This window comes from Camelina sativa, chromosome 17 (assembly GCF_030686135.1).
Source record: "Camelina sativa cultivar CO46 ecotype springtype chromosome 17, ASM3068613v1".
NCBI classification, from domain to species: Eukaryota; Viridiplantae; Streptophyta; class Magnoliopsida; order Brassicales; family Brassicaceae; genus Camelina; species Camelina sativa.
Window position 1 is genome coordinate 3,898,292 of NC_141896.1, and position 19,526 is coordinate 3,917,817.

At 35.3% G+C, this 19,526-nt stretch overlaps 3 protein-coding genes across 14 annotated transcripts; 1 reads left to right on the top strand and 2 right to left on the bottom strand.

The window, feature by feature from the left end:
- Positions 1-7,232: 7,232 nt before the first annotated feature.
- On the top strand, positions 7,233-9,934 carry LOC104755220 (branched-chain-amino-acid aminotransferase 2, chloroplastic). Of its 2 annotated transcripts, none has more exons than XM_087495433.1 (10): positions 7,233-7,836; positions 7,955-8,028; positions 8,134-8,311; positions 8,394-8,570; positions 8,651-8,782; positions 8,860-8,958; positions 9,031-9,147; positions 9,227-9,322; positions 9,408-9,520; positions 9,635-9,934. In XM_087495433.1, the coding sequence occupies exons 1-10, from the start codon at positions 7,771-7,773 to the stop codon at positions 9,747-9,749; spliced, it is 1,167 nt and encodes a 388-aa protein (XP_087351559.1). In that variant the 5' UTR covers positions 7,233-7,770; the 3' UTR covers positions 9,750-9,934. The 2 variants fall into 2 exon arrangements, with proteins under 2 accessions (XP_087351559.1, XP_010475869.1); XM_010477567.3 differs by having other exon boundaries at positions 7,375-7,831.
- LOC104755219 (hyperosmolality-gated Ca2+ permeable channel 2.2-like) lies at positions 9,853-15,165 on the bottom strand. 6 transcript variants are annotated; one of them, XM_087495423.1, is made up of 11 exons: positions 14,789-15,165; positions 13,763-14,167; positions 13,484-13,630; positions 13,230-13,293; positions 12,908-13,117; positions 12,236-12,421; positions 11,791-12,089; positions 11,239-11,518; positions 10,884-11,159; positions 10,535-10,768; positions 9,853-10,450 (listed from the first exon to the last, which is right to left on the bottom strand). In XM_087495423.1, the coding sequence occupies exons 2-11, from the start codon at positions 14,041-14,043 to the stop codon at positions 10,130-10,132; spliced, it is 2,298 nt and encodes a 765-aa protein (XP_087351549.1). In that variant the 5' UTR covers positions 14,044-14,167; positions 14,789-15,165; the 3' UTR covers positions 9,853-10,129. The 6 variants fall into 6 exon arrangements, with proteins under 6 accessions (XP_087351549.1, XP_087351552.1, XP_087351551.1 ...); XM_087495426.1 differs by having other exon boundaries at positions 12,210-12,421; positions 14,789-15,093; XM_087495425.1 differs by having other exon boundaries at positions 13,484-13,604; positions 14,789-15,064.
- An 818-nt stretch (positions 15,166-15,983) lies between these two features.
- LOC104755221 (uncharacterized) lies at positions 15,984-19,458 on the bottom strand. 6 transcript variants are annotated; one of them, XR_015586845.1, is made up of 11 exons: positions 19,155-19,342; positions 18,959-19,062; positions 18,518-18,850; positions 18,318-18,428; positions 18,068-18,158; positions 17,755-17,823; positions 17,360-17,539; positions 17,196-17,279; positions 17,044-17,094; positions 16,480-16,716; positions 15,984-16,294 (listed from the first exon to the last, which is right to left on the bottom strand). XR_015586845.1 is itself a non-coding variant. In XM_010477568.3 (11 exons), exons 2-11 carry the CDS (start codon positions 19,039-19,041, stop codon positions 16,175-16,177), a joined length of 1,257 nt encoding a protein of 418 aa, XP_010475870.1. In that variant the 5' UTR covers positions 19,042-19,062; positions 19,155-19,458; the 3' UTR covers positions 15,984-16,174. The 6 variants fall into 6 exon arrangements, 5 of the variants coding, with proteins under 5 accessions (XP_010475870.1, XP_087351556.1, XP_087351555.1 ...); XM_010477568.3 differs by having other exon boundaries at positions 17,462-17,539; positions 19,155-19,458; XM_087495430.1 differs by having other exon boundaries at positions 17,462-17,539; positions 18,033-18,158.
- Positions 19,459-19,526: the final 68 nt, after the last annotated feature.

Genomic DNA, 19,526 nt, shown 5'->3' on the forward strand with positions numbered 1-19,526 from the left:
GCAAATCATTGACCATGTGAAGAGTGAAATTTATTGAGTCTGGTTTTTGAACGAGTAAAGCGTGTGACTCATTAACACTTTCCTTTTTTTCTTAATCATTATGCAAGTTTAAATTATATATAACATGCATTTTAAAAATAGACCTTAAGAAGGTTTTTGATACAAGAACACTACCTCAAATAGTACATAGTAATATTGGATCATGAATTCTGAACTTGCAGTGGTAATTTACAGCTTAACTCCTTTCTCTCTTTCGTAGAAACTTTGAATAAATATATTTCAATAACAATTCTTTCTAGCAGATGCATTTGCGGTTGCTCCACTTTATCATTAGACTTTGTGTAGGTGAGTCAAAAAAGTATGGTACTTAATGTTTGTTCCTTACAAGAATACTATGCATTTTCTTTGAAGAAGAGGAAGTAGGCAAGGGGATAGCGTTATGAAGACTATGTATAATATTTTCTGTGCATATTTAAGCGCCATGAAAACTAAGTCGGAGATGAAAAGATTGGCATTTGATTTAGAAGAGGATATTTCTGTTTGCTACCGATCCATTCAACTCGATCGGGTCAATCTTTCTTAATTCTCCCATCCACATATTATTCTGAATTTTTTCTAGGTAATCTCATATTACGGTGTACAACTTGCCATTTTCTATTATTTGCAGTTGTATTTATACTAACGAAATTGATGTATGTGTGTATACAAACAAGGACATCAAGTGAAGAAAGAAAGCGCTGCTACCCTTCAAACCTGTGATTCGGAAGAGAATATTCAAAAAGCATGGAAAAGCAAAACATGCATACAGCTCCTACTAATTATTGCCTCGAAGGTATATTCAAATCTTCTTTGAATTGGTCAAGTCAAGCAGGGTTTAACCAAGGTGATTAAGATTATAGATTTGACCCTCCCTTTCCTAACACTTCTAATAAACTTCTTTATTTTTTTCAGACCATGGTTAATGCAAAGAGAAAAAGTATCCACTCACTTGAAATCTTGAAATGATTTTTCTGGGTACAAGTTTCAAGCCATACTTGATAAGCATCGCAAACATGGGCCACATTACAAAGTTTAGAGTGCTAGATGGCTACAGATCAACGTGTTGTGCGTAATATTTTCTAAGCGTGTTCTTAGCTAGAAAATTATGTCCAGCAAATGTGATGTGGTTTTATAAGGGCTATGAGTGTTTAAATAAAGAGTTAATTAAAATTTAGGTACGAAAACCCCACTACCCCTCGGAATTAGGTATATCCGAAGTGGTCTTCTATAGAAGGCACTCAAATCGAGTCGAATGACCTTCCCACCCTTCGATTAGCTGACGTCACCTGAACAGTACACACGCGCTCCGAAGAAATAGGCATTTATATTCAACAAAAATTACCAAATTACTCATCCTCAATAAACGCTCATTTCTCTGTTCGCCGTTCTCTCTTCCTCTCTCTCCTAGCAGTGAGCCTGTCTTTTTCTTCTTCTGATCTTAAATCTCTTCTATTTGATTTTTTTCTGATTCTTAAATCTCTCCGAGATGGTGTTGGTGGTGGAGAAATACAAACCAACGATGGTTTGTGAATATGGTCCATTTATGGTTTAATTAGTGATGAGATCAGATGAACAACAATATGGTGATGATTCGGTTGCCCAAATTTAGTGTAAATTTTTAGATGCGATTGGAAGTTTTATTCGATTAATCTTTATAATTAGAGCCCTTGGGTTCACAAGATAGTATCTCTTTAGGGTTTAGTTTTCTTCATCTAAAACAAAACAGATTGAATCTATTGAAATCTTTGGATCTGAGATGGTGTTGGCGAAGCGATTTTTTTTTTGGGGCAAAGGAATTGGTGTTGTTAGTGACGGAGATGGTGTTGATCGATGGAGCACAGTCGTGAGAAGAAGCCATGGTTGTGGTGAAAGGAAGCGCTGGTTTTATTTTTGTCTTCCTCTGGTTTTGATCGGCGAAGGAGAGATGGTTGGGAGAAGAGACGTCAGGTGACTATTCCTCGCTACCGTGACATCATAGACAAGCGCGTGGAAAACAAAACCACGCTTACACAGAGGGTAATTTGGTCAGCAACAGTGATCTATCAGCTAAACTAATGCCTTTCACTGTGTGGATGCCTACTCCCGAATCTCTCACCTAAAAAATGCCTGTTTTTACAATTTTCCCTTAAATAAACTTTGTTTGTCGTTTTAATGCCATGACTATTTACCTACTCACTTGAAGTATCTTTCTTTTTGAAATCAAACACAATATATAAGAAAAGTTAAAAAATACTAAAGTTATGGGATCATGAGTACGTAATATTAGTCTCCATCCTCGGCCACATATCACAAAAAACTAGGGAGTACGGAACCAAAAATAACTCATCATAAGATTTCAACTTATATTTTTGGTAATACTCTTAAACTTTTTCTTACCATTCGGTGACTTGTGAAACTAAAAAATGAAACTGAAACCGTTTAAGCATACATCGGCCGACCAAAACTCATCACATGATTTCAACTTATATTTTTGGTAATACTCTTAAACATTTTCTTACCATTCGGTGACTTGTGAAACTAAAAACTGAAACTGAAAACGTTTAAGCATACATCGGCCGACCTTAGAGGTCTTTTCTTTTCGTAAGAGCATTAACGTCTGATAACACACAAAACAATTTTTCAGAAACCCAACAAGAAGGGATGTCAATAACAAAGATAACATCACAAATATAGCCATACAAGTGAATAAAATGCTAATTCAAAGGGTGAGGTTGAAGATCGTTCGAGTGGTTGGCACATGAATAATCTCATAGTTCGCAGAGGTTGCGATAGTTGGGCGTATTTTGATGTCCAGGTAGGTGATACTTTGACATATAATTGGGTTGATATATACCGTACCATAATTACTTTGATATACATATAGAGGGTTGAAGGATGACTATGATTCTGAAAAAATACAGTTAGTGAAAAGGGTGCTGGCATGAACAACTTCTTTAGTTCAGTGTTTGATGATGATGACCAAAAGATCTAGAAAGCATAACGCATTGCTAATGTTTTTTTAAGGGTTTTGTGCAAAAAAACCCTTCAATTAATATTTTTTTGCAAGAAAACCCTTCATTTCAAATAAATACAAGTCAATACCATAATCTCAAAAGTCACACGCAATATAGCCATTCTCTATATTGATGACGTGGCAGTTAAAAATCATGTTGTTTTCAGGACAAAAAAATGGCAAGACATTCTAATATTTGTTTTTGTTTTTCTAATAAACAATTTTTTTTAAAGTCAATTGTTTGTCTTCTTCCTTCGTTTGTTCGGAGGATAATCAATTGGTTATTTTCCCCAGTTTCTCCGATGAATCATATGAAACTTAAAAAAGAACACAATACACAAACCCAATTTGACTAAACCTAAAAATCAAAAACACTTGGATTGATGCTGAAAAACTTAGAGAACTAGAATAAATTACAGAAGAAGATAAGAAGCTTGAGTTACACACCATTGGCACTAACGTAGCAGAAACCGCCATGGGAGAAGCTTGCTCGATCTCTTCTCCTCCACGAGACTCTCAATCTCCCTCATAATTCCGGTGATACAGAAGACGACGATGGAGACAGAGAAACCAGCATTCGACAAAACTTAAAACTCATACAAGAAATCAAAAACCCGATCGAGATCCGAGAAGAAGAACACGAGTAATTCGAAAACCCCCTTGCTCTACTTCGTTCCAACACAAGAATAGATCTTAGACACTTATCGATTAGCCACAGTCAGATCTAGGTATGGATTTGTACCCAACACCATTGCTCTCTCACATCATCTTCTCATTCCTGCCGCGGGAATCAAAATAGCATGAGCAACGAGTGTCTCTGTTCTTCAATCTCCGTTCACCGTCGATGAATTCTCCTGCTGCGATTCACCAGCCACAGCAGCGGTCGTAGTAAAGGAAGAGCCTTCGATGATGACGGTATCAAAATCTTTCTCGGAATTTTAGGCGCCGCTGTTCTCAGATGATGACATGTTCGATTTCTGGATCTCGGTGGTTCCAGACGATGCCTCGGCGGCAGAGATTTGTTCGGAGATGAGTTGTTGGGGGAAGAGAAGACAAACAATTGTTTTTTTTTTAATTGTTTATTAGAAAAACAAATATTAGAATGTCTTGCCATTTTTTTGTCTTGAAAACAACATGATTTTTAAATTGCCACATCATCAATATAGAGAAGGGTTGTATTGCGGGTGACTTTTGAGATTGTGGTATTGACCTGCATTTATTTGAAGTGAAGGGTTTTCTTACAAAAATATATTATTTGGAGGGTTTTTTTGCACAAAACCCTTTTTTTAAGACTTTTATGGCCAAAACTTTCCTTTTTTGTCATGAGCAAAATAAATTATCAGATGCTATAATTTTAACATCATACATAAATTATAGATGATATATTATGACTACAAAATAGAAAAAAAAAACAAAAAGTCTTCTAAACATTCGGAGTTTAGGAATCCTCTACGTTTTTTTGTGAAATGTAGATATAACACGTCGGTAGATTTTTTACCGGGCGTAGCCCGGATTATCCCCTAGTTTGAATAAAAAGGGTTTAGTTAGTGGTTATTAAGATTGCCTTTTCTCCTTCCATGCTTGCTGATTTTATGGATGTTCTTTGTAAGAACAGATGTGTAGGAATATAAAGGTCTTATGGATTTTATGGATGTTATCTCACAAATATACCTTTATGTAAGATTTATTAAGATTCATATGGATGTTCTCTCTATCTCAGTAAAGAAATCTTCTCGCAAGTTGCTGATAAAGTTGATTATTCGGTTGTCTTTGTGGATGTCCATCTTGGTGATGGCTCCCCTTTCCAAAAAACTGGTTCTTGTTTCTTTATAGACGGAAAAACTATAGTCACCTGCATTCATTTTTCATCATCACCAGTTCACCACGGTAGAAGACAACATGAGCGCAGGTGACTATGGTTTTTCCATCTATGAAGAAACCAAGATGGACACCCACAAAGACAACCGAATAACTAACTTATCATCAACTTGTGAAAAGATTTCTTTGTTGACACTACAAAAAAAAGGTTTGTTACATCATTTATTTTATACATTTGTATCATATTTAAATGATGTAAAAATAATTTACATCACTTTAATAAATGATTTATATTTTGTTGATACAAATAATTTGCGTCAATTAAAATAAATATTTGTTTCAATTAGTTGAATTGATGTTCATTTACCTCATTTACAATAAGTGTTGTAAATCTTACATTATTTTTACTAAATTGATATAAAATATTTGAATCATTTATCAAAACTAATGTAAAATATTTATATCATTTCAGAAAAACTGATGTTAAAATAAATATTATAATAAATAATATGAAAAATAATTTTGTTTGTAGTATAATATTTAATTATTTATATCTTTCCACTTTATTCTTTTATATTCATTTGATAACTATAATTATAATTTTAAACTATATTTACAATGGGCCCACGATTTTAGTTGTTATAACTTATAAAGTTTCACTAACTATAGTTGCTAAGTCAATAATATATATAGGCAATTATTAGGAGTACTTTGTAGTGCTGCTATGGCCGATGTGGGATACAAACTATTTTGTTTTATTTTATTCTTTTTTAATTTTTTTTTTTTTTTTTGTCAGTTTGAGTTGTAAATTTAATCGATCATAATAACATAATTATTTTTTTCTCTATTTCTGTTTTTCTGTTTAATTTTTGAATTACATTTTAATTGTTGAAAAAAATAAAAAGATCTACATTTTTCTTAAATTTCTATTTTGGAGTTTTTATTTTTAAAAATTATGTATTAAAATAAAATGACTTCCCCAAAATTTAAAATAGAAAAACAGAAAAAAATTATTTAATCGATAAAAATGAACAAATAATTACATAAGTTTTAACTTTTAACAATCTAAGTTCAGTTAATATATTAACTTAACATATAACTTTGCTAAAATCATTTTTTTAATGATGTAAAATTTGTATCATTTTCTAAGTGATGTTAATATAAATTAATAAATACATCAATTATTAAGTGAAGTAGATTTATATATATATCAATATTTGGAAAGTGATGTAAATAATTTCGATTTGCATCAATTATAATGAAATGATGTCATACCAATCAATAACAGTATCAATTATTGTAATTGATGTTAGTATATAATTTTTGTATCAGTTATTAAAAAGTAATTTAAATTCATATTTACTTTTGTTTATGATACAAATTAATTGATGTAACACACACCTCATGAGGTAGTAACACTCTTCTTTTTTTCTCTCCTTTATAAATCAAGATCGTTTTTGGTTCGAAACCATGCTTACTAGTATAGGTTTTCTGATGAAGGTTACTAGTTAGTATAGGTTTTCTGATGAATTTTTCAGGAGTCTTATTTTACTTGACTTTGTTGAATCATACCAGTAAACGCAATGGTTTCAATTTGAAATAAGCTATGAATCAACGTAGAAATGTTTAATTTTGATGCTTCAAAGAGATGAATCTTTTGTCCTTGTTATTTGCTTTTCTTTATTGGGAGAATTTTTTTTTTTCTTGACATATATTATTAACACAATACACTTCCCAGATATTAATAAAATCAATCCTCCATGGATCTACTGTTCGCTTATAGAGAAACAATATTGTCAAAGCTTTTTCTGTAGACTATGTAGTGTAGAATCTAAGATACTAGATTATTCAAGATGCTTTGATTAGACACGACAAATCAAACTTGAGAATTTTGAAAGCAATGACGTTCGTAGATATGTCCACTAGGGTTGATAGCAACCTTTGGAAAAATATATAATAAGAAAAGTAACGGAGGAGTGTGAAGAAGAGTCTACATCCCTTAGTAAGCATCATAGTAAAGGGACATCCTTAGTTAGCACCATAGCAAAAACGTTGTTATCGGATAAAGAAGATCTCAGACTGACGTGGCTATCAAACTCCACAACGTGTTTATCTCCCATTTGGGTAGTTTTAAAGGGGACGAAGACGTTGAAAAGACGACATGTATGTATGAGTGACATGGAAATAAAGTTGTTATCCGACAAATACCTCTTGGGTCTAACGTGGCTATCATATCTCGTGTTTATTGTAATAACAACCGCGGATCAATCAATTGCGTGCTAAAATAATGTAATAATTTTGTTTCAATAATTTAGGTAATTGCGTGCTAAAGAAAAACATTGCTAAATTGATATTTATAGCAACTTTACGATACTATTTTACTGTTCAAAAATAGGATTTATTTTCAGTTTTGAAGGGTAGACCACAGAAGTTCTTCATTTACCTTACACCATTAAAACGAGAAAAAAGAAAGAGAAGTAGCGTTGATTACGTTAAAATATTTCTAGTTTCAGAGAGACACATCTAGGTAGATCTGATCATGGGGGAGATAGACACAAGTGACGAAGCAAAAGAAAAAAAATAATAATAACACAAAATTCAAAAAAAACAAGATAAGAACTCTATACCAAATTTCCACTAAAAGATAAAAAGAAGAAGAAAAATAAAAACAAAATTCAACGATTAGCCAAAAGATAAAAGCAGCCACACTTCACATAATAATATGCTTCGCTTCGCAATCACTTACGTGTTGCCTACTTAATTTGACACTGTTCTTTGTGTTTTTTTTTCCACTTTCTTCCTTTTTTTTTGGGTTAATCATTTTGTCAAGAAAATTCTCTATTTATTTCTTGATATTGTTGTTATTTAATTCACGAGAAATCCACTTTCACAACCAAAACAGAGGCTCTGCAGTTGTGAAGATGATCAAAGCCATCTCATCTCTACGCAAAAGTCTGGTTCTTCCTCTTCATTTACATATTCGTATGGTATTAACTAACAACACTTTTTTTTTACAATCTAATAATTCTTACCAAGAAAACACTCAAATCTCAGATGCAACATGTTTTATGTTCTGTTTTTTTGTTTCTTTCTCCGATGAGTCAGCTACAAACTTTCGCTAAGTACAACGCACAAGCTGCCACGGCCTTGAGAGATGAGCGTAAGAAACCTGTTTATCAGTAAGTTTTGTTTTCTGATTCTCAAGTAACTCATTCATGTAAATATTGCCTTTTTTACCATTTGAAAAGCTCTGTTTCCATAATTGTTGTTTCGTATTATTATAGAAATGGAGATGATGAGTATGTGGATTTGGATTGGGATAATCTCGGGTTTGGTCTAACTCCAGCTGATTACATGTATGTCATGAAATGCTCAAAAGACGGTGCATTTACTGAAGGAGAACTTAGTCCTTACGGGAATATACAGCTGAGTCCTTCTGCTGGAGTGTTAAACTATGGACAGGCAATGATCTTGTAAACTCTAGATGTTTCTTTATTTGTCTCTCAACTGTATGATCAATGGACGTTTTTGGGATTATTCGTAGGCAATATATGAAGGTACAAAAGCATACAGGAAAGAAAATGGGAAGCTTCTTCTGTTTCGCCCGGACCACAATGCTATCCGAATGAAGCTTGGCGCTGAACGAATGCTCATGCCTTCCCCTTCTGTTGATCAGTTTGTTAATGCAGTTAAACAAACCGCTCTCGCCAACAAACGTTGGGTAAATTATGTTTCCTTGTAACAAATATTATTTTCTGAAGAGGTTTGTTTTGGGATCTGATGAGTGATGTGTTTCGTCAGGTTCCACCTTCAGGGAAAGGGACTTTGTATATTAGGCCTCTGTTGATGGGAAGTGGTCCTATTCTTGGTTTAGGCCCTGCACCTGAATATACGTTCATTATCTATGCATCTCCAGTTGGTAACTACTTCAAGGTATCTATATTTCTCTTCCTGTCTAAGCTTTTTGGCGATGGACTTGATTAGCAAATGTTTTGTTCACTGGTTTGTAGGAAGGGATGGCTGCTCTTAACCTCTATGTTGAGGAAGAGTATGTCCGTGCAGCTCCTGGTGGAGCTGGAGGGGTCAAGAGTATCACAAATTATGCCCCAGTAAGTGTTGAAACCAACTTAGTTTCAAAGTACAGAGGCAAAAGAGTTTTGATAAACCATATGTGTGTCTAGGTTTTGAAAGCACTGAGCAGAGCCAAGAGCCTGGGGTTTTCAGACGTTCTTTACCTCGATTCTGTCAAGAAGAAATATCTAGAGGAGGCTTCTTCTTGCAATGTCTTTGTTGTGAAGGTATATATATAGTAAATATTGTGGTGTTTCCACTTTAGTCTCTTTGTTGCATCCCTAATCGTATCATTGGTTGATTAAGGGTCGGACAATCTCAACTCCTGCAACTAATGGTACAATTCTTGAGGGGATTACGCGGAAAAGTATAATGGAGATCGCAAGTGATCAAGGTTATCAGGTAATACAAAATCAAACTGTTTCACTCTAACCAATCAAATACTAAACTCGATTAAATTTCACACACACTTGAATTATGAAATCAGGTAGTAGAGAAGGCAGTACATGTGGATGAAGTAATGGATGCAGATGAAGTCTTTTGTACCGGAACTGCTGTAGTAGTTGCTCCTGTGGGTTCTATAACATATCAGGACAAAAGGTAAGAACTCATAATGCCTGGATCAAGTTTTATTCAAACTTTAAGCTAATAGATTTTTATTCAAACTTTAAGCTAATAGATTTGGACTCATGTAACCTCTCTGAAACATTTCAGAGTAGAGTATAAAACCGGGGATGAATCTGTCTGCCAGAAACTGCGTTCCATCCTTGTCTCTATCCAGACAGGATTGACTGAAGACAACAAGGGATGGGTCACAAATATCAACTGAGAAACCAATATTCAACCTTTTTCCTGAAAAAGATTACTATGCATATTAAGCTGTGTATACACAAAAATGAAGAACACTTTCCTGTAAATTTATATACGAGACAGAAACAGAAAGCTCTTTTACTCTTTCTATTAGTAATATCATTGTCTTTCACAAAACTACTTAAAAAGAATCTTTGTACAAAAGTGGTTCTGACCATAGTTTCATTTCCTCCTGCAGTAACTATAAAATTCACATTTCGTTTCAGCAGGCAGAACTGTTTATATTTCGAGATGGCTTCCACACTTCTTACTTTCATCACCCATAAGGGTCTCAACTTCTAAATTTGTAACTCAATTCTGGACACTTTTTCTTCTAAGTGTTCATAGTAGCTCAAAGTATCAAGTTCGTTTGTATATCTCAGCAAATCCTGGAGAATAACGATTTGGTGAAGCACTGGGACAGGATTTCACCTCAAGATCATGGCCAGATTTACTTCTCTGGAACGCCCATATGTATTCAGCTTTAAGACTCTCTTTCTCAGGCTTCAACTGTTCAGAATCTGGTAACTCCTGATCTGAGCCAGGCGAACTGCAACCAGCTTTGCTCGATTCATCAGAGCACGATAATGATGGTATCTGTGAGTATGCAGCTTTCAAGTTGTTATGTATCTCGTCCATCTTTCCTTTCACCTCATCTGCTCGGTCCAGAGCGATCAGAATCTGAAAGAAACTCACACGTCAAGATCATCTCCCAGGAGATGCAAATCGAGTTTATGATGAAAAAATGGTGGGGAATATATATACCTCGGCTGGATATTTCTGGAATATGGGCGCAAACCTCTGCCGACAATACTCACTAAACAGAAGAGTCAGAAGAATTAATGGAATGGTGAAACCTGAAGCAACCGTTGATAGCTTTAAACCGAAAAAGCCTAGAGCTATAACTTGCGACAAGATCAGTGAAAAGATTGTCGTGTTGTGAAAAACAGGCCAATATTGTCCACCGCTTTCATATTTTGTGATATAGACGTTGATGATCTGCAAAAAAAACGAAAGAGGTGTCTAAGTCACAATTTCTTGAAGTGCTGATTGGCAACTACAAAAAGAGGTGTACGTATAAGAGATCAGAGCAGGATATGCCTCGTTCACATACCTGATTTTTGTATACAAGATATGCGAAGAAAAAGTAGATCAACAGGAACGGCAGTATTAGAGGCGCTATGACTGAATTGGTGAATCCTAGGAGCCCGAACAAGAGTAGTCGCGGAATTTCTGTATGGTATGGAAACCTAAGTGTTTCATACGAGTCCTCCTTGTTCTTGACAATAACTTTTCTTATCAGGTTCCAGATGAGCCCAACAGGTTGCATGATTTCACATGCCAAACCGGCCCAACCAGATGTGAAACAATAGGTCATGAAGAAGCCAGCCTGCATATAGTCATTGAATATTTTCATACTGTTAACGTTATAGAAACATAATAACAAAAATGGAACACTTAAAAATTACCTGTGCTGGAACTAGTTTGGCAAGTTGTGCAGGTATGTCCCTCACACTAGACAAGACAGCCAATTGCCTGATAACAGAGCCTGATAGAATATTGACGAAGAAAACATTCCAGATGGTGAAGTATAAGATTTTAATACATGCACTTTTCTTTCTTAGACTCCGAGAAACACACCCCTCCAAAGTTGAAAAGTACATCATCAATGGTGGAACGGCATAGAAGAATAGAACCAAAATCACACTTGGTAAGTACCCTGTGATGACCTGGTTCACAAAATTCCTCCTGCAATGTTTTTCAAAGCGATAAATAGATTGAAAAGTAATAGTAACAAATCGATTACATAGACTTTTTTATTGCTCTCTTTTTCTGCAATTTTAAATCTAGCATAAAGATATCAACTGCCTAGCAGCTCCCATTATACGCATCTTGCAATTCTCTAAAAGTAACGTAGCTACACCTACTCTTTGGTTCCAACTCTATGTCATGTTAAGAAGAATACAAACAAGAACCTTCTATTACTGAGTACACGAGTAAGGAAACTGCCGGATACTCACCTGTTCAAGAAGTCTTTTAGGAAAGGGAAATTCTTGGATAGCGTTTGGAGTTGAGTCAGCCCTTGAACAAAGGCAACAGGAAAAAGAAACACAAACATGAAGGCAATAGCACCAACAAGGGTTGCTATTCTTCGCATCCAAAGTTGCCGATAAGGTATTCTGAGATTCCTCCAATGAACATCATGAGGCTCTGGAGCTAAGTCTGCCACCCATAACATAGGATTTGGTGTTTGAAGAACCTCCGAAACAACAAGAGCATCATAACGACTCTTGAAAAACACAAAAGCAACGGGACGTTCCTGCAAATGAGTATAAAAGAAAGCCTTACATACATATTTCAAGTGCTGCCGCTATGCTTAGATCATGTAACAGGTAGAAACCACACACTATGCCTAAATCATGTAAAGGACAAAGTTCACCTATCAGAGTGAAAAGAATTCCTTACTTCCTCCGTCGTAGCCAAAGTCAACTCACCAAGCTCCAGCGTTTTCACACTGTCTGCCTCGTTAGCGAGGATTTGAAAAGAATTTGTGGCTGCAGGTCCACAAAAGGTGCATGACTTCAAGCTCGGGTTACAACTTAAATCAGAAGAAACATGTTTCATGGCCTGACACATCCTCTCCGTTTCATTCTGAAATAGAAAATTGACACGATTAATATTAGAATCCATTCAAAATTCTGATCAGATAACCAACAAGAAAACTGATGTAATATCAAAAGAACCTCAATATCAACTAAAACTGATACAAAAGGAAAACAAAGTTAGTAATCCAAGATTATCATCAAACATATAATCCCCTGAACTTCCTATATCTTTAACTAATACAGGACTAATTAAGTCTGTATAACGAGTTATTGCGCTGTTATTTCATCAATCATTGATTTGACAAATGAAGAAGCATTTACGACATCCAAGAAACAGAGTATATGTCAGAACGTGAAAAGAATTATGAAAAAGGTTAAATCACATTCCGGAACAAAGAGAAATTCCTTCCCTTTTGTAATTCTAGGAGAGTCCTATTCAACTACGCAGAGGTATTTAATGAAAAATTTATTCCCAATCCAACAGAAAACAAAACAAAAAGACAAGTTTGCAAGAATAAATCAAAACACTTACCCTCAGCCTCTGGATGAACCCATCACGGTAGACCATTAGGTGCGACACATAGCTTGGTGCATAGTAGTTTGTGAAGTATTTGCTCACTGTCTCGCTGTAGGATTGCTCAGGAGACTCAGGAATAGCACGAATAAGAACAGTAAAATGGCTTGGCTTAGAGGCAGATTCAGCAATATGGGCAAGCCTCCTTTTGGTTATATTTTTATACTCCTACAGCGGCAAAACACATATAAACAGAGTCAGAGAGAGAGAGACCAAAACTAAACGATGGAATAGCAAGAATCAGTAAGCGTGACATGAACCAAGGTAATAAGATCCTCACAAAGTAAAGAAGAGCACAAGTTGCCGAGGATATGATGTACAATGAGAGACAATGAACCCACAGCCTGGAAATAAAAAGAGTGAAACTAGACTCAGCATTTTGTTTTCATTGTACAGAACACTAGTAGTCTATCTGTTTAAGAATACTAGTGTGAAATGCCACCATTTAATCTCCTGCACAGAAACAAAATCAGGTAGAAATACAGGCTACGCATACTATCTGACAGTATTAGTGAGACAATGCCGCTAGTTTACCATCGTGAGCGTTGATGAAGGTTCTCAATTGTGAATACTCCCAATGACTCCAAATGGACTTCCTTGTGCTCCAACTTTTGTCCATAATAGTTAACAGGTAGCACGAAGGCAATGCAAACGACTGCAACGATTGAGAAAATACGAATGCTGCAGAGTTATAAAAGAAACATAAACCAACTGTGAGAATTGTAAACAAAAAAAAAAAAAAAAACATGTTTGTCCATTCAATAACAGTAGAAAAAAACTGAAAAGCAAGGTTTATGGTGAAGTAAAATAAACCTGCAAATGACCATCCTGATGAGAACGACAGCATCGAGACCAGCAGCAGCCAACATCTCGTCCTCAGTAGTTTCCCAAGCTTTAAGGAGCCAACTTGGAGAAGGCGCAAACCTCTCATACCAATGAGGATCATGACGTTTAACTCTTCCGCTAGAGAGCATTCGGCCAAAGTAAACACAATAATTGGCTGGCTGCTTTCGTAGAATGGAATAAAGCGACACAAGCACAACGCATATGGCTACATTAATCCCAGCAGAAGTTAGAAGTGCACCGACATCCATCTCAGTTTTAGTTCAAACTCTGCCTTAGTTGAAAGGCAGAGAAGAACAAAATAGATGATCAAGCGCAGGCAAGATGGCTGAGTAAAACAACACAGCAAGAACTTTTTTAAGTCGTCAAAAAGATCTGGTAAGGAAAAAAACAAAGAAGAAAATAGTTACGATTACGAACACAAGTATGTTGTTTGCAGTAATAAAGCAGAAATAACAAGGATGCTTGAAAGAGATATATATGGTCATGAAGCAAGAATTATTCTTTAATCTAACACGTAACATATAGTATATATGTAAGTTGTGTTGTGATTAGGGAGTGATCTAAAAAAAGGTGCAAACAAAAGTAACGAATACACCTGACACTTTTATCAGTTGTAAAAAAAAAAAAAAAAACAATTACGAGACAAAGAGGCTAGAAGATTAAAGAAACACAAAGACCGAATCAAATTATCTAATAAAACTCTTTAAAAAAGTTGTGGCAGATGATAAAAAGACTATTTAACCCCCATCTCATCCAACAATTTCATTCATAGAAGCAAAACAAACAAAAACCCAGAACACCATGAACAGATGAATCGAAGAAAATGATACATAGTTTGATTTCAATACAACAATTCAAAAAACGAACGAAACGAACAAAAAAATCCCCAGATGATGAGATTCGATCAAAATTACAGGAGGAGTTTGATATGGTACATCATTAACAAACAACGAAATCGAAAAAAAAAAAAAAAAGGAGAATTATGGGACTCACATGGACGAAAAGGCGATTGCTTTGCTTTGACTTGAAAGGAATCTGAAAACCCGAAGAATCAAAAACCCTAACTTCTTGCTTTTAACCAACCCAAATCCGCCATAGAATTCGCTTACTACTACTTAATTCAATATATATGAAAAATTAAAAATAAAAATAAAAAAAAATCTACAAAATTCAAAATAATTAATTGCTTTTCTAAAAAAGAGATAGAGATAATGAAATGATTAGGTGAAGATTTTTTTATTTATTATAATTACTTTAGAGGAAAGATATAAACTCATATGATAACTGAAAATATCAATAAAATGAAGAATTCCACGTCGGGTGGTGTTAAATTGACAGATCATACGACGTGGCGTAACCACAATGGCCCCAAACTAGTATCACGTCCGTTTAGGACTTATTAGCCTTTGTGATTGCGACTTCCTTGTCGGCTCATTTATCTCCCTTCGATCTTAATTGTATCGTTGCGATTTTGACACGTGTTATTTTGATAACGACTGTTAAAACTGTTTCTTGCCCGGGAAAAATTGAAAAGGTAACATACTAATATAACCCATATTTAATCCCAATTTCATGTATGTTTCGCGTGGTGGTGAGAAGTGTGACAGTGAGACCCCCCATTAACAAAGGGACCTGACCCCTCATATTAAATATTCCCCATTTGACTATACAATAATAGCAATTAGCAACTGGCTACCTTTATACGATACATCATGCTTTATGCGGTATGTCCCCACTTAACCGGTTTGGCATCTTTTCATGATTATTGATTGTGTCAATGCATAATGACTTTTTAATCTTTTGCTTCCATCAACTGTTTTGTTGTTTGTCCAAACTTAGCAACCCTTGTAACCCATATTGGCTTTTCGATGATGCGTTTCTTCCTTTGCAACCCTTTCATTGATCACCATATGTTCTCATTTACTCCCTCCGTTTCGCAAAGAATGTCATTTAGACATATTTCACACAAATTAAGAAAACATTAAATTATACAAATATGCCCTCATTTAATAAGTTTATTTAGTTATAGATTAAGGGTAAAACTAGAAAATCTAATGTTAAATATACATTGAAAATATAAAATAATGCATTGGAATTGTAGAGTGACACTCTTTGTGAAACAAAGAAAAATCTCCAGACTGACACTCTTTGTGAAACGGAGGGAGTAATTAACAGTTGATAATAAAGATTTGTCACGGTCAACTTCTTCATTAAATCAACCAACTTATATTAAGCAAGCTATGTCGGCAAAGGAAACAAAAAGTCAAAACAGATTCTGAGACATAGTTTGACAACATCTTCTGCAGAACGCAGTCTTCTTCTACCTATTAACGTAAAAGTGTAAAAATATATTATTGCCTTTTGAAATCTCCGAAGTCTTCAGACATTCACCAAATGATGCAAAAGTGAGGGTCTATCTTCACCAATTGTGCTCAGTAAACACTTCACTTTCTCTGTTCCAAGCTTCTCCTCGAGCATTCTCCTCAATTCTGGCATTTTCTGCTCACATAAACGAATGCATATCAGAAATCAATGAATCATCAAATTCAAACAACTCAGACAATAAATAAAAAAAAGAGGAAACGTCAAGTCCAACATATTTCCATCCTTCTGCTATACGGAATACTCCCAACCTATTGTTCTGCTTCTGCACTTGTGTGATTGACAATAGTAGCAATTTTTACCTTTGTCAGCCATAGAATATAGGCAACAGCATGCAATGCTTGAGCTTGATAATCTTCAAATTTGGTATCCGGAATGGTCATAGAAGATTCTAGAAGATGGATCTCATTATTAATGAAGATGGCAATCTCTTCATTCATAATGATACTCTCTGCAGTTTCAGGTGAAACATCTAAATGTTTGGAAGTGAAATGCATTATCCAATTAAGAGAGAGGAACCGCCGATGAAGCCATAGTGCCTGAAATAAAAAGAGCAACAACTCAAATAGGTCACTAATTCGATCATCTCCATAGTAGCATGACAACAAACTATCTAGAAAACTCTCTTTGTCGTCCAAACCACTGTCGCAATGAAGCTTACGAGAGAGAAATTATGTACTTGGGCTGCGTTTATAAAATCTAACTTCGTGTCTCTATGATACGGTAGTATACAAAAATTCAACTTTGGTCATACTCTTCTACCAGTCAAACACATTGTTGAATATTTTAGTAGCTTTTACAACAATACAATACATTTGTGCCCATCTCTACACTAATTCATTTGTGAAAATCAAAGATAATCATACCTCTCGTCCTACGTAACGTTCTACCAATCCTTTGTTCCAATCCAGCTCTTCCTGTCATATAATTGTAGCACAGATGTAAAAATAAGATTACCCGGCGAAATAGTAATGGTACCATAACAGGTATGGGTTAGCAAAGGAAAGACAAAGCGTACCTTCCAGATTTTATGTGCCTGAGTTTTATCATAAGCATTGCTTCCTTTCACATAAAGCGAATCCAATATCTTGAGCATCAGCCGCTGGACATTAATGAAAACAAAATCAGTTGAGCTGCATGGAACACTTCACCAGATTCAGTGGAGAATGATGATAGATGTACTTTTTACTTCCAAGACCGAAGATAACATGGAGTAAGTTAGATTGGTGTATACTCTACTCTAGCTTTACCACAATCACATCAGCGGAAATATGCGACTCTTACTCTGCGATAATGGAAGCAAGAACTATCGGCTACATGAAGCCCTGCCCACCTTTTAGATTTGTTCAACTCTTGTATCACCTAGGACATACAACATATATATGTCATCAAAATCACATATCAGAGAAAATTTATGGTGTATCTTCGACCATATGAAATTTTCACAAGTTCAGCTTACAAAAGTAACCAATTAATGAATTCAGAGAAATCTAACTATATGAAATGTTTCCAAGTTCAGACCATGTGTTCAAAAGATCAAGATATCTAAAGAAAAGAAATGCCGAAGGTGATTTTACCTGCTCAACTTCCATGTAGGAAACCAACCAGCAACGGTGATACCACGCACGATAGTTCATCTTTGATCTCTGCAAAAGGCATGTAGTTTGGTTAGGAGCCAGTTTCTTTTCGGAGCAGAGTAAGTGGTTGTGTCATGTGTGTCATAGTAATAGGAGAATGGACTTTGAGGATCAACAAATAGAAATCTTGGAGTGACCAACAGTTAAATATTTACATGATAGCCAAATTGTGAAGACTAGGAAAAACCAATATATATTTCATTAGATATATGATGAACCTTCATTAACTAAAGCATCAAATCTGGAACTAAACCTCGCCTACTGATTCCACTAACTCAGATTCTTTGGTTATAATCTCTTGTGGTGTAGAAAATCTCCGAGAAATCATCTTAATTATCCACCTTCTGTTAAAATAACAATCAAAAATTATGAGGAGAGTAAATGGACAAGAACAAGAAGGAACAATTCAGGGTGTAACAGAAACTAAGATGCACTTAAGATCAGAAAGTGTGTTTGCATTACAAAAGGATAATAAATACATTGAATCATAAAGAAAGACAAACCTATGGCTCCATGTTGACTCACTCTTTGGAGAATTGGAAAGAACGAGCCCAGAAAGACGAAGTTCTTCTGTAAATGCGTAAAGTTGATCCGTTTTTGACAATATCAGCTTCCTATCTCCAGGAAACACATTAAAGATGAGGTTAACCACTAGGACTACAAATCAAGCCAATTATAACACTTATGTACTTAATATGAGTACCTAGCATTCCATGCAGTTCCAAAGTCTGAGCTTAACAGCAAAACAGCTTGGCTATGCGTCATGACTTCACTCTCTAAAGTAGAAGAGATGCTCTTAATCTGAGGCTCATTACATGCGTTTCCATGGCATTTGTACTCCTCAAGCGCAAGGAGAAACACACGTTTGGCATCTTTACATAACTGAACAAGTATATCAGTGGATATTCCCAATTTGTGATCTTGATTCCAGAACTTACTAGAGGTCTCATCGTTAGGCTGGAGATGCACATTGGAGAAACCTGCTTCTTTATCCAGTAAGGTGAACTGTGAGGGGTGAATAAACCCTACTTCATCACTGAATTCAGAGATAAAAATCACTATAATGTCATAGGAAAAATACAAAACTCAAAACAGGATTCCACGTATCCCAGATGGGGAAGAACATTATAATAATAATACTCACATAAGAGGGTCAGATTCAAGAACATGCTCGAACTGCTTCAACAAGCCAAAGCAATCTTCTTCAGAGCATGGTCCTTGTCTCATAATTCCCCGCGCTTTCGATATCTGATAGAAAGCAATAAAAATATTCAAACGATACTGACGTCTCCTGTGCAAATATAAACTGTGAGACCCAATTGAGAAATTAAAGTGAGCACCTTAGTACAGTTTCTGCTCTTCTCCCTTGTTCAAGTCGTCCGACGCCACAGGATCTTCGAGTTCTGAATCTGAGAAATTTACCTCGACGGAATCGGAATTCGATTGTTCCCTGGTGACGGTAGATTTTTTTTTTTGAAATTAGGGATTTCGCCGGAGATTTGAGTGGTTCTCCGATCTCGCTGGTCATAAATTTTTATTACTCTACTAATTTACTCCTATTATTTACCCTTTTTTTTTTACTCAATATTTATTTTCCTTAATTTTATAAGATTTTACTTTTTTACTACGAAACAAAATAGTCACAAAAACCTACATTGTGTGTTACACAACTTATATACGTGACGCATCCGAATCATACGAATTCGAAACCG

What these genes read in the sequence shown, in the direction of transcription:
- LOC104755220 (XM_087495433.1), top strand. Translation starts at nt 7,771, where the DNA reads ATGATCAAAGCCATCTCATCTCTACGCAAAAGTCTGGTTCTTCCTCTT. An exon ending in CTCTCGCCAACAAACGTTGG is followed by an intron (nt 8,571 to 8,650) that starts GTAAATTATGTT and finishes GTGTTTCGTCAG; the next exon opens with GTTCCACCTTCAGGGAAAGG. An exon ending in CAAGTGATCAAGGTTATCAG is followed by an intron (nt 9,323 to 9,407) that starts GTAATACAAAAT and finishes TTATGAAATCAG; the next exon opens with GTAGTAGAGAAGGCAGTACA.
- LOC104755219 (XM_087495423.1), bottom strand. Translation starts at nt 14,043, where the DNA reads ATGGATGTCGGTGCACTTCTAACTTCTGCTGGGATTAATGTAGCCATA. An exon ending in GGTTCATCCAGAGGCTGAGG is followed by an intron (nt 12,422 to 12,907) that starts GTAAGTGTTTTG and finishes TTTCTATTTCAG; the next exon opens with AATGAAACGGAGAGGATGTG. An exon ending in CTTTGGCTACGACGGAGGAA is followed by an intron (nt 12,090 to 12,235) that starts GTAAGGAATTCT and finishes ACTCATTTGCAG; the next exon opens with GAACGTCCCGTTGCTTTTGT.
- LOC104755221 (XM_010477568.3), bottom strand. Translation starts at nt 19,041, where the DNA reads ATGAGACAAGGACCATGCTCTGAAGAAGATTGCTTTGGCTTGTTGAAG. An exon ending in CCTACATGGAAGTTGAGCAG is followed by an intron (nt 17,540 to 17,754) that starts GTAAAATCACCT and finishes TGTATGTCCTAG; the next exon opens with GTGATACAAGAGTTGAACAA. An exon ending in AGGCACATAAAATCTGGAAG is followed by an intron (nt 17,095 to 17,195) that starts GTACGCTTTGTC and finishes ATTATATGACAG; the next exon opens with GAAGAGCTGGATTGGAACAA.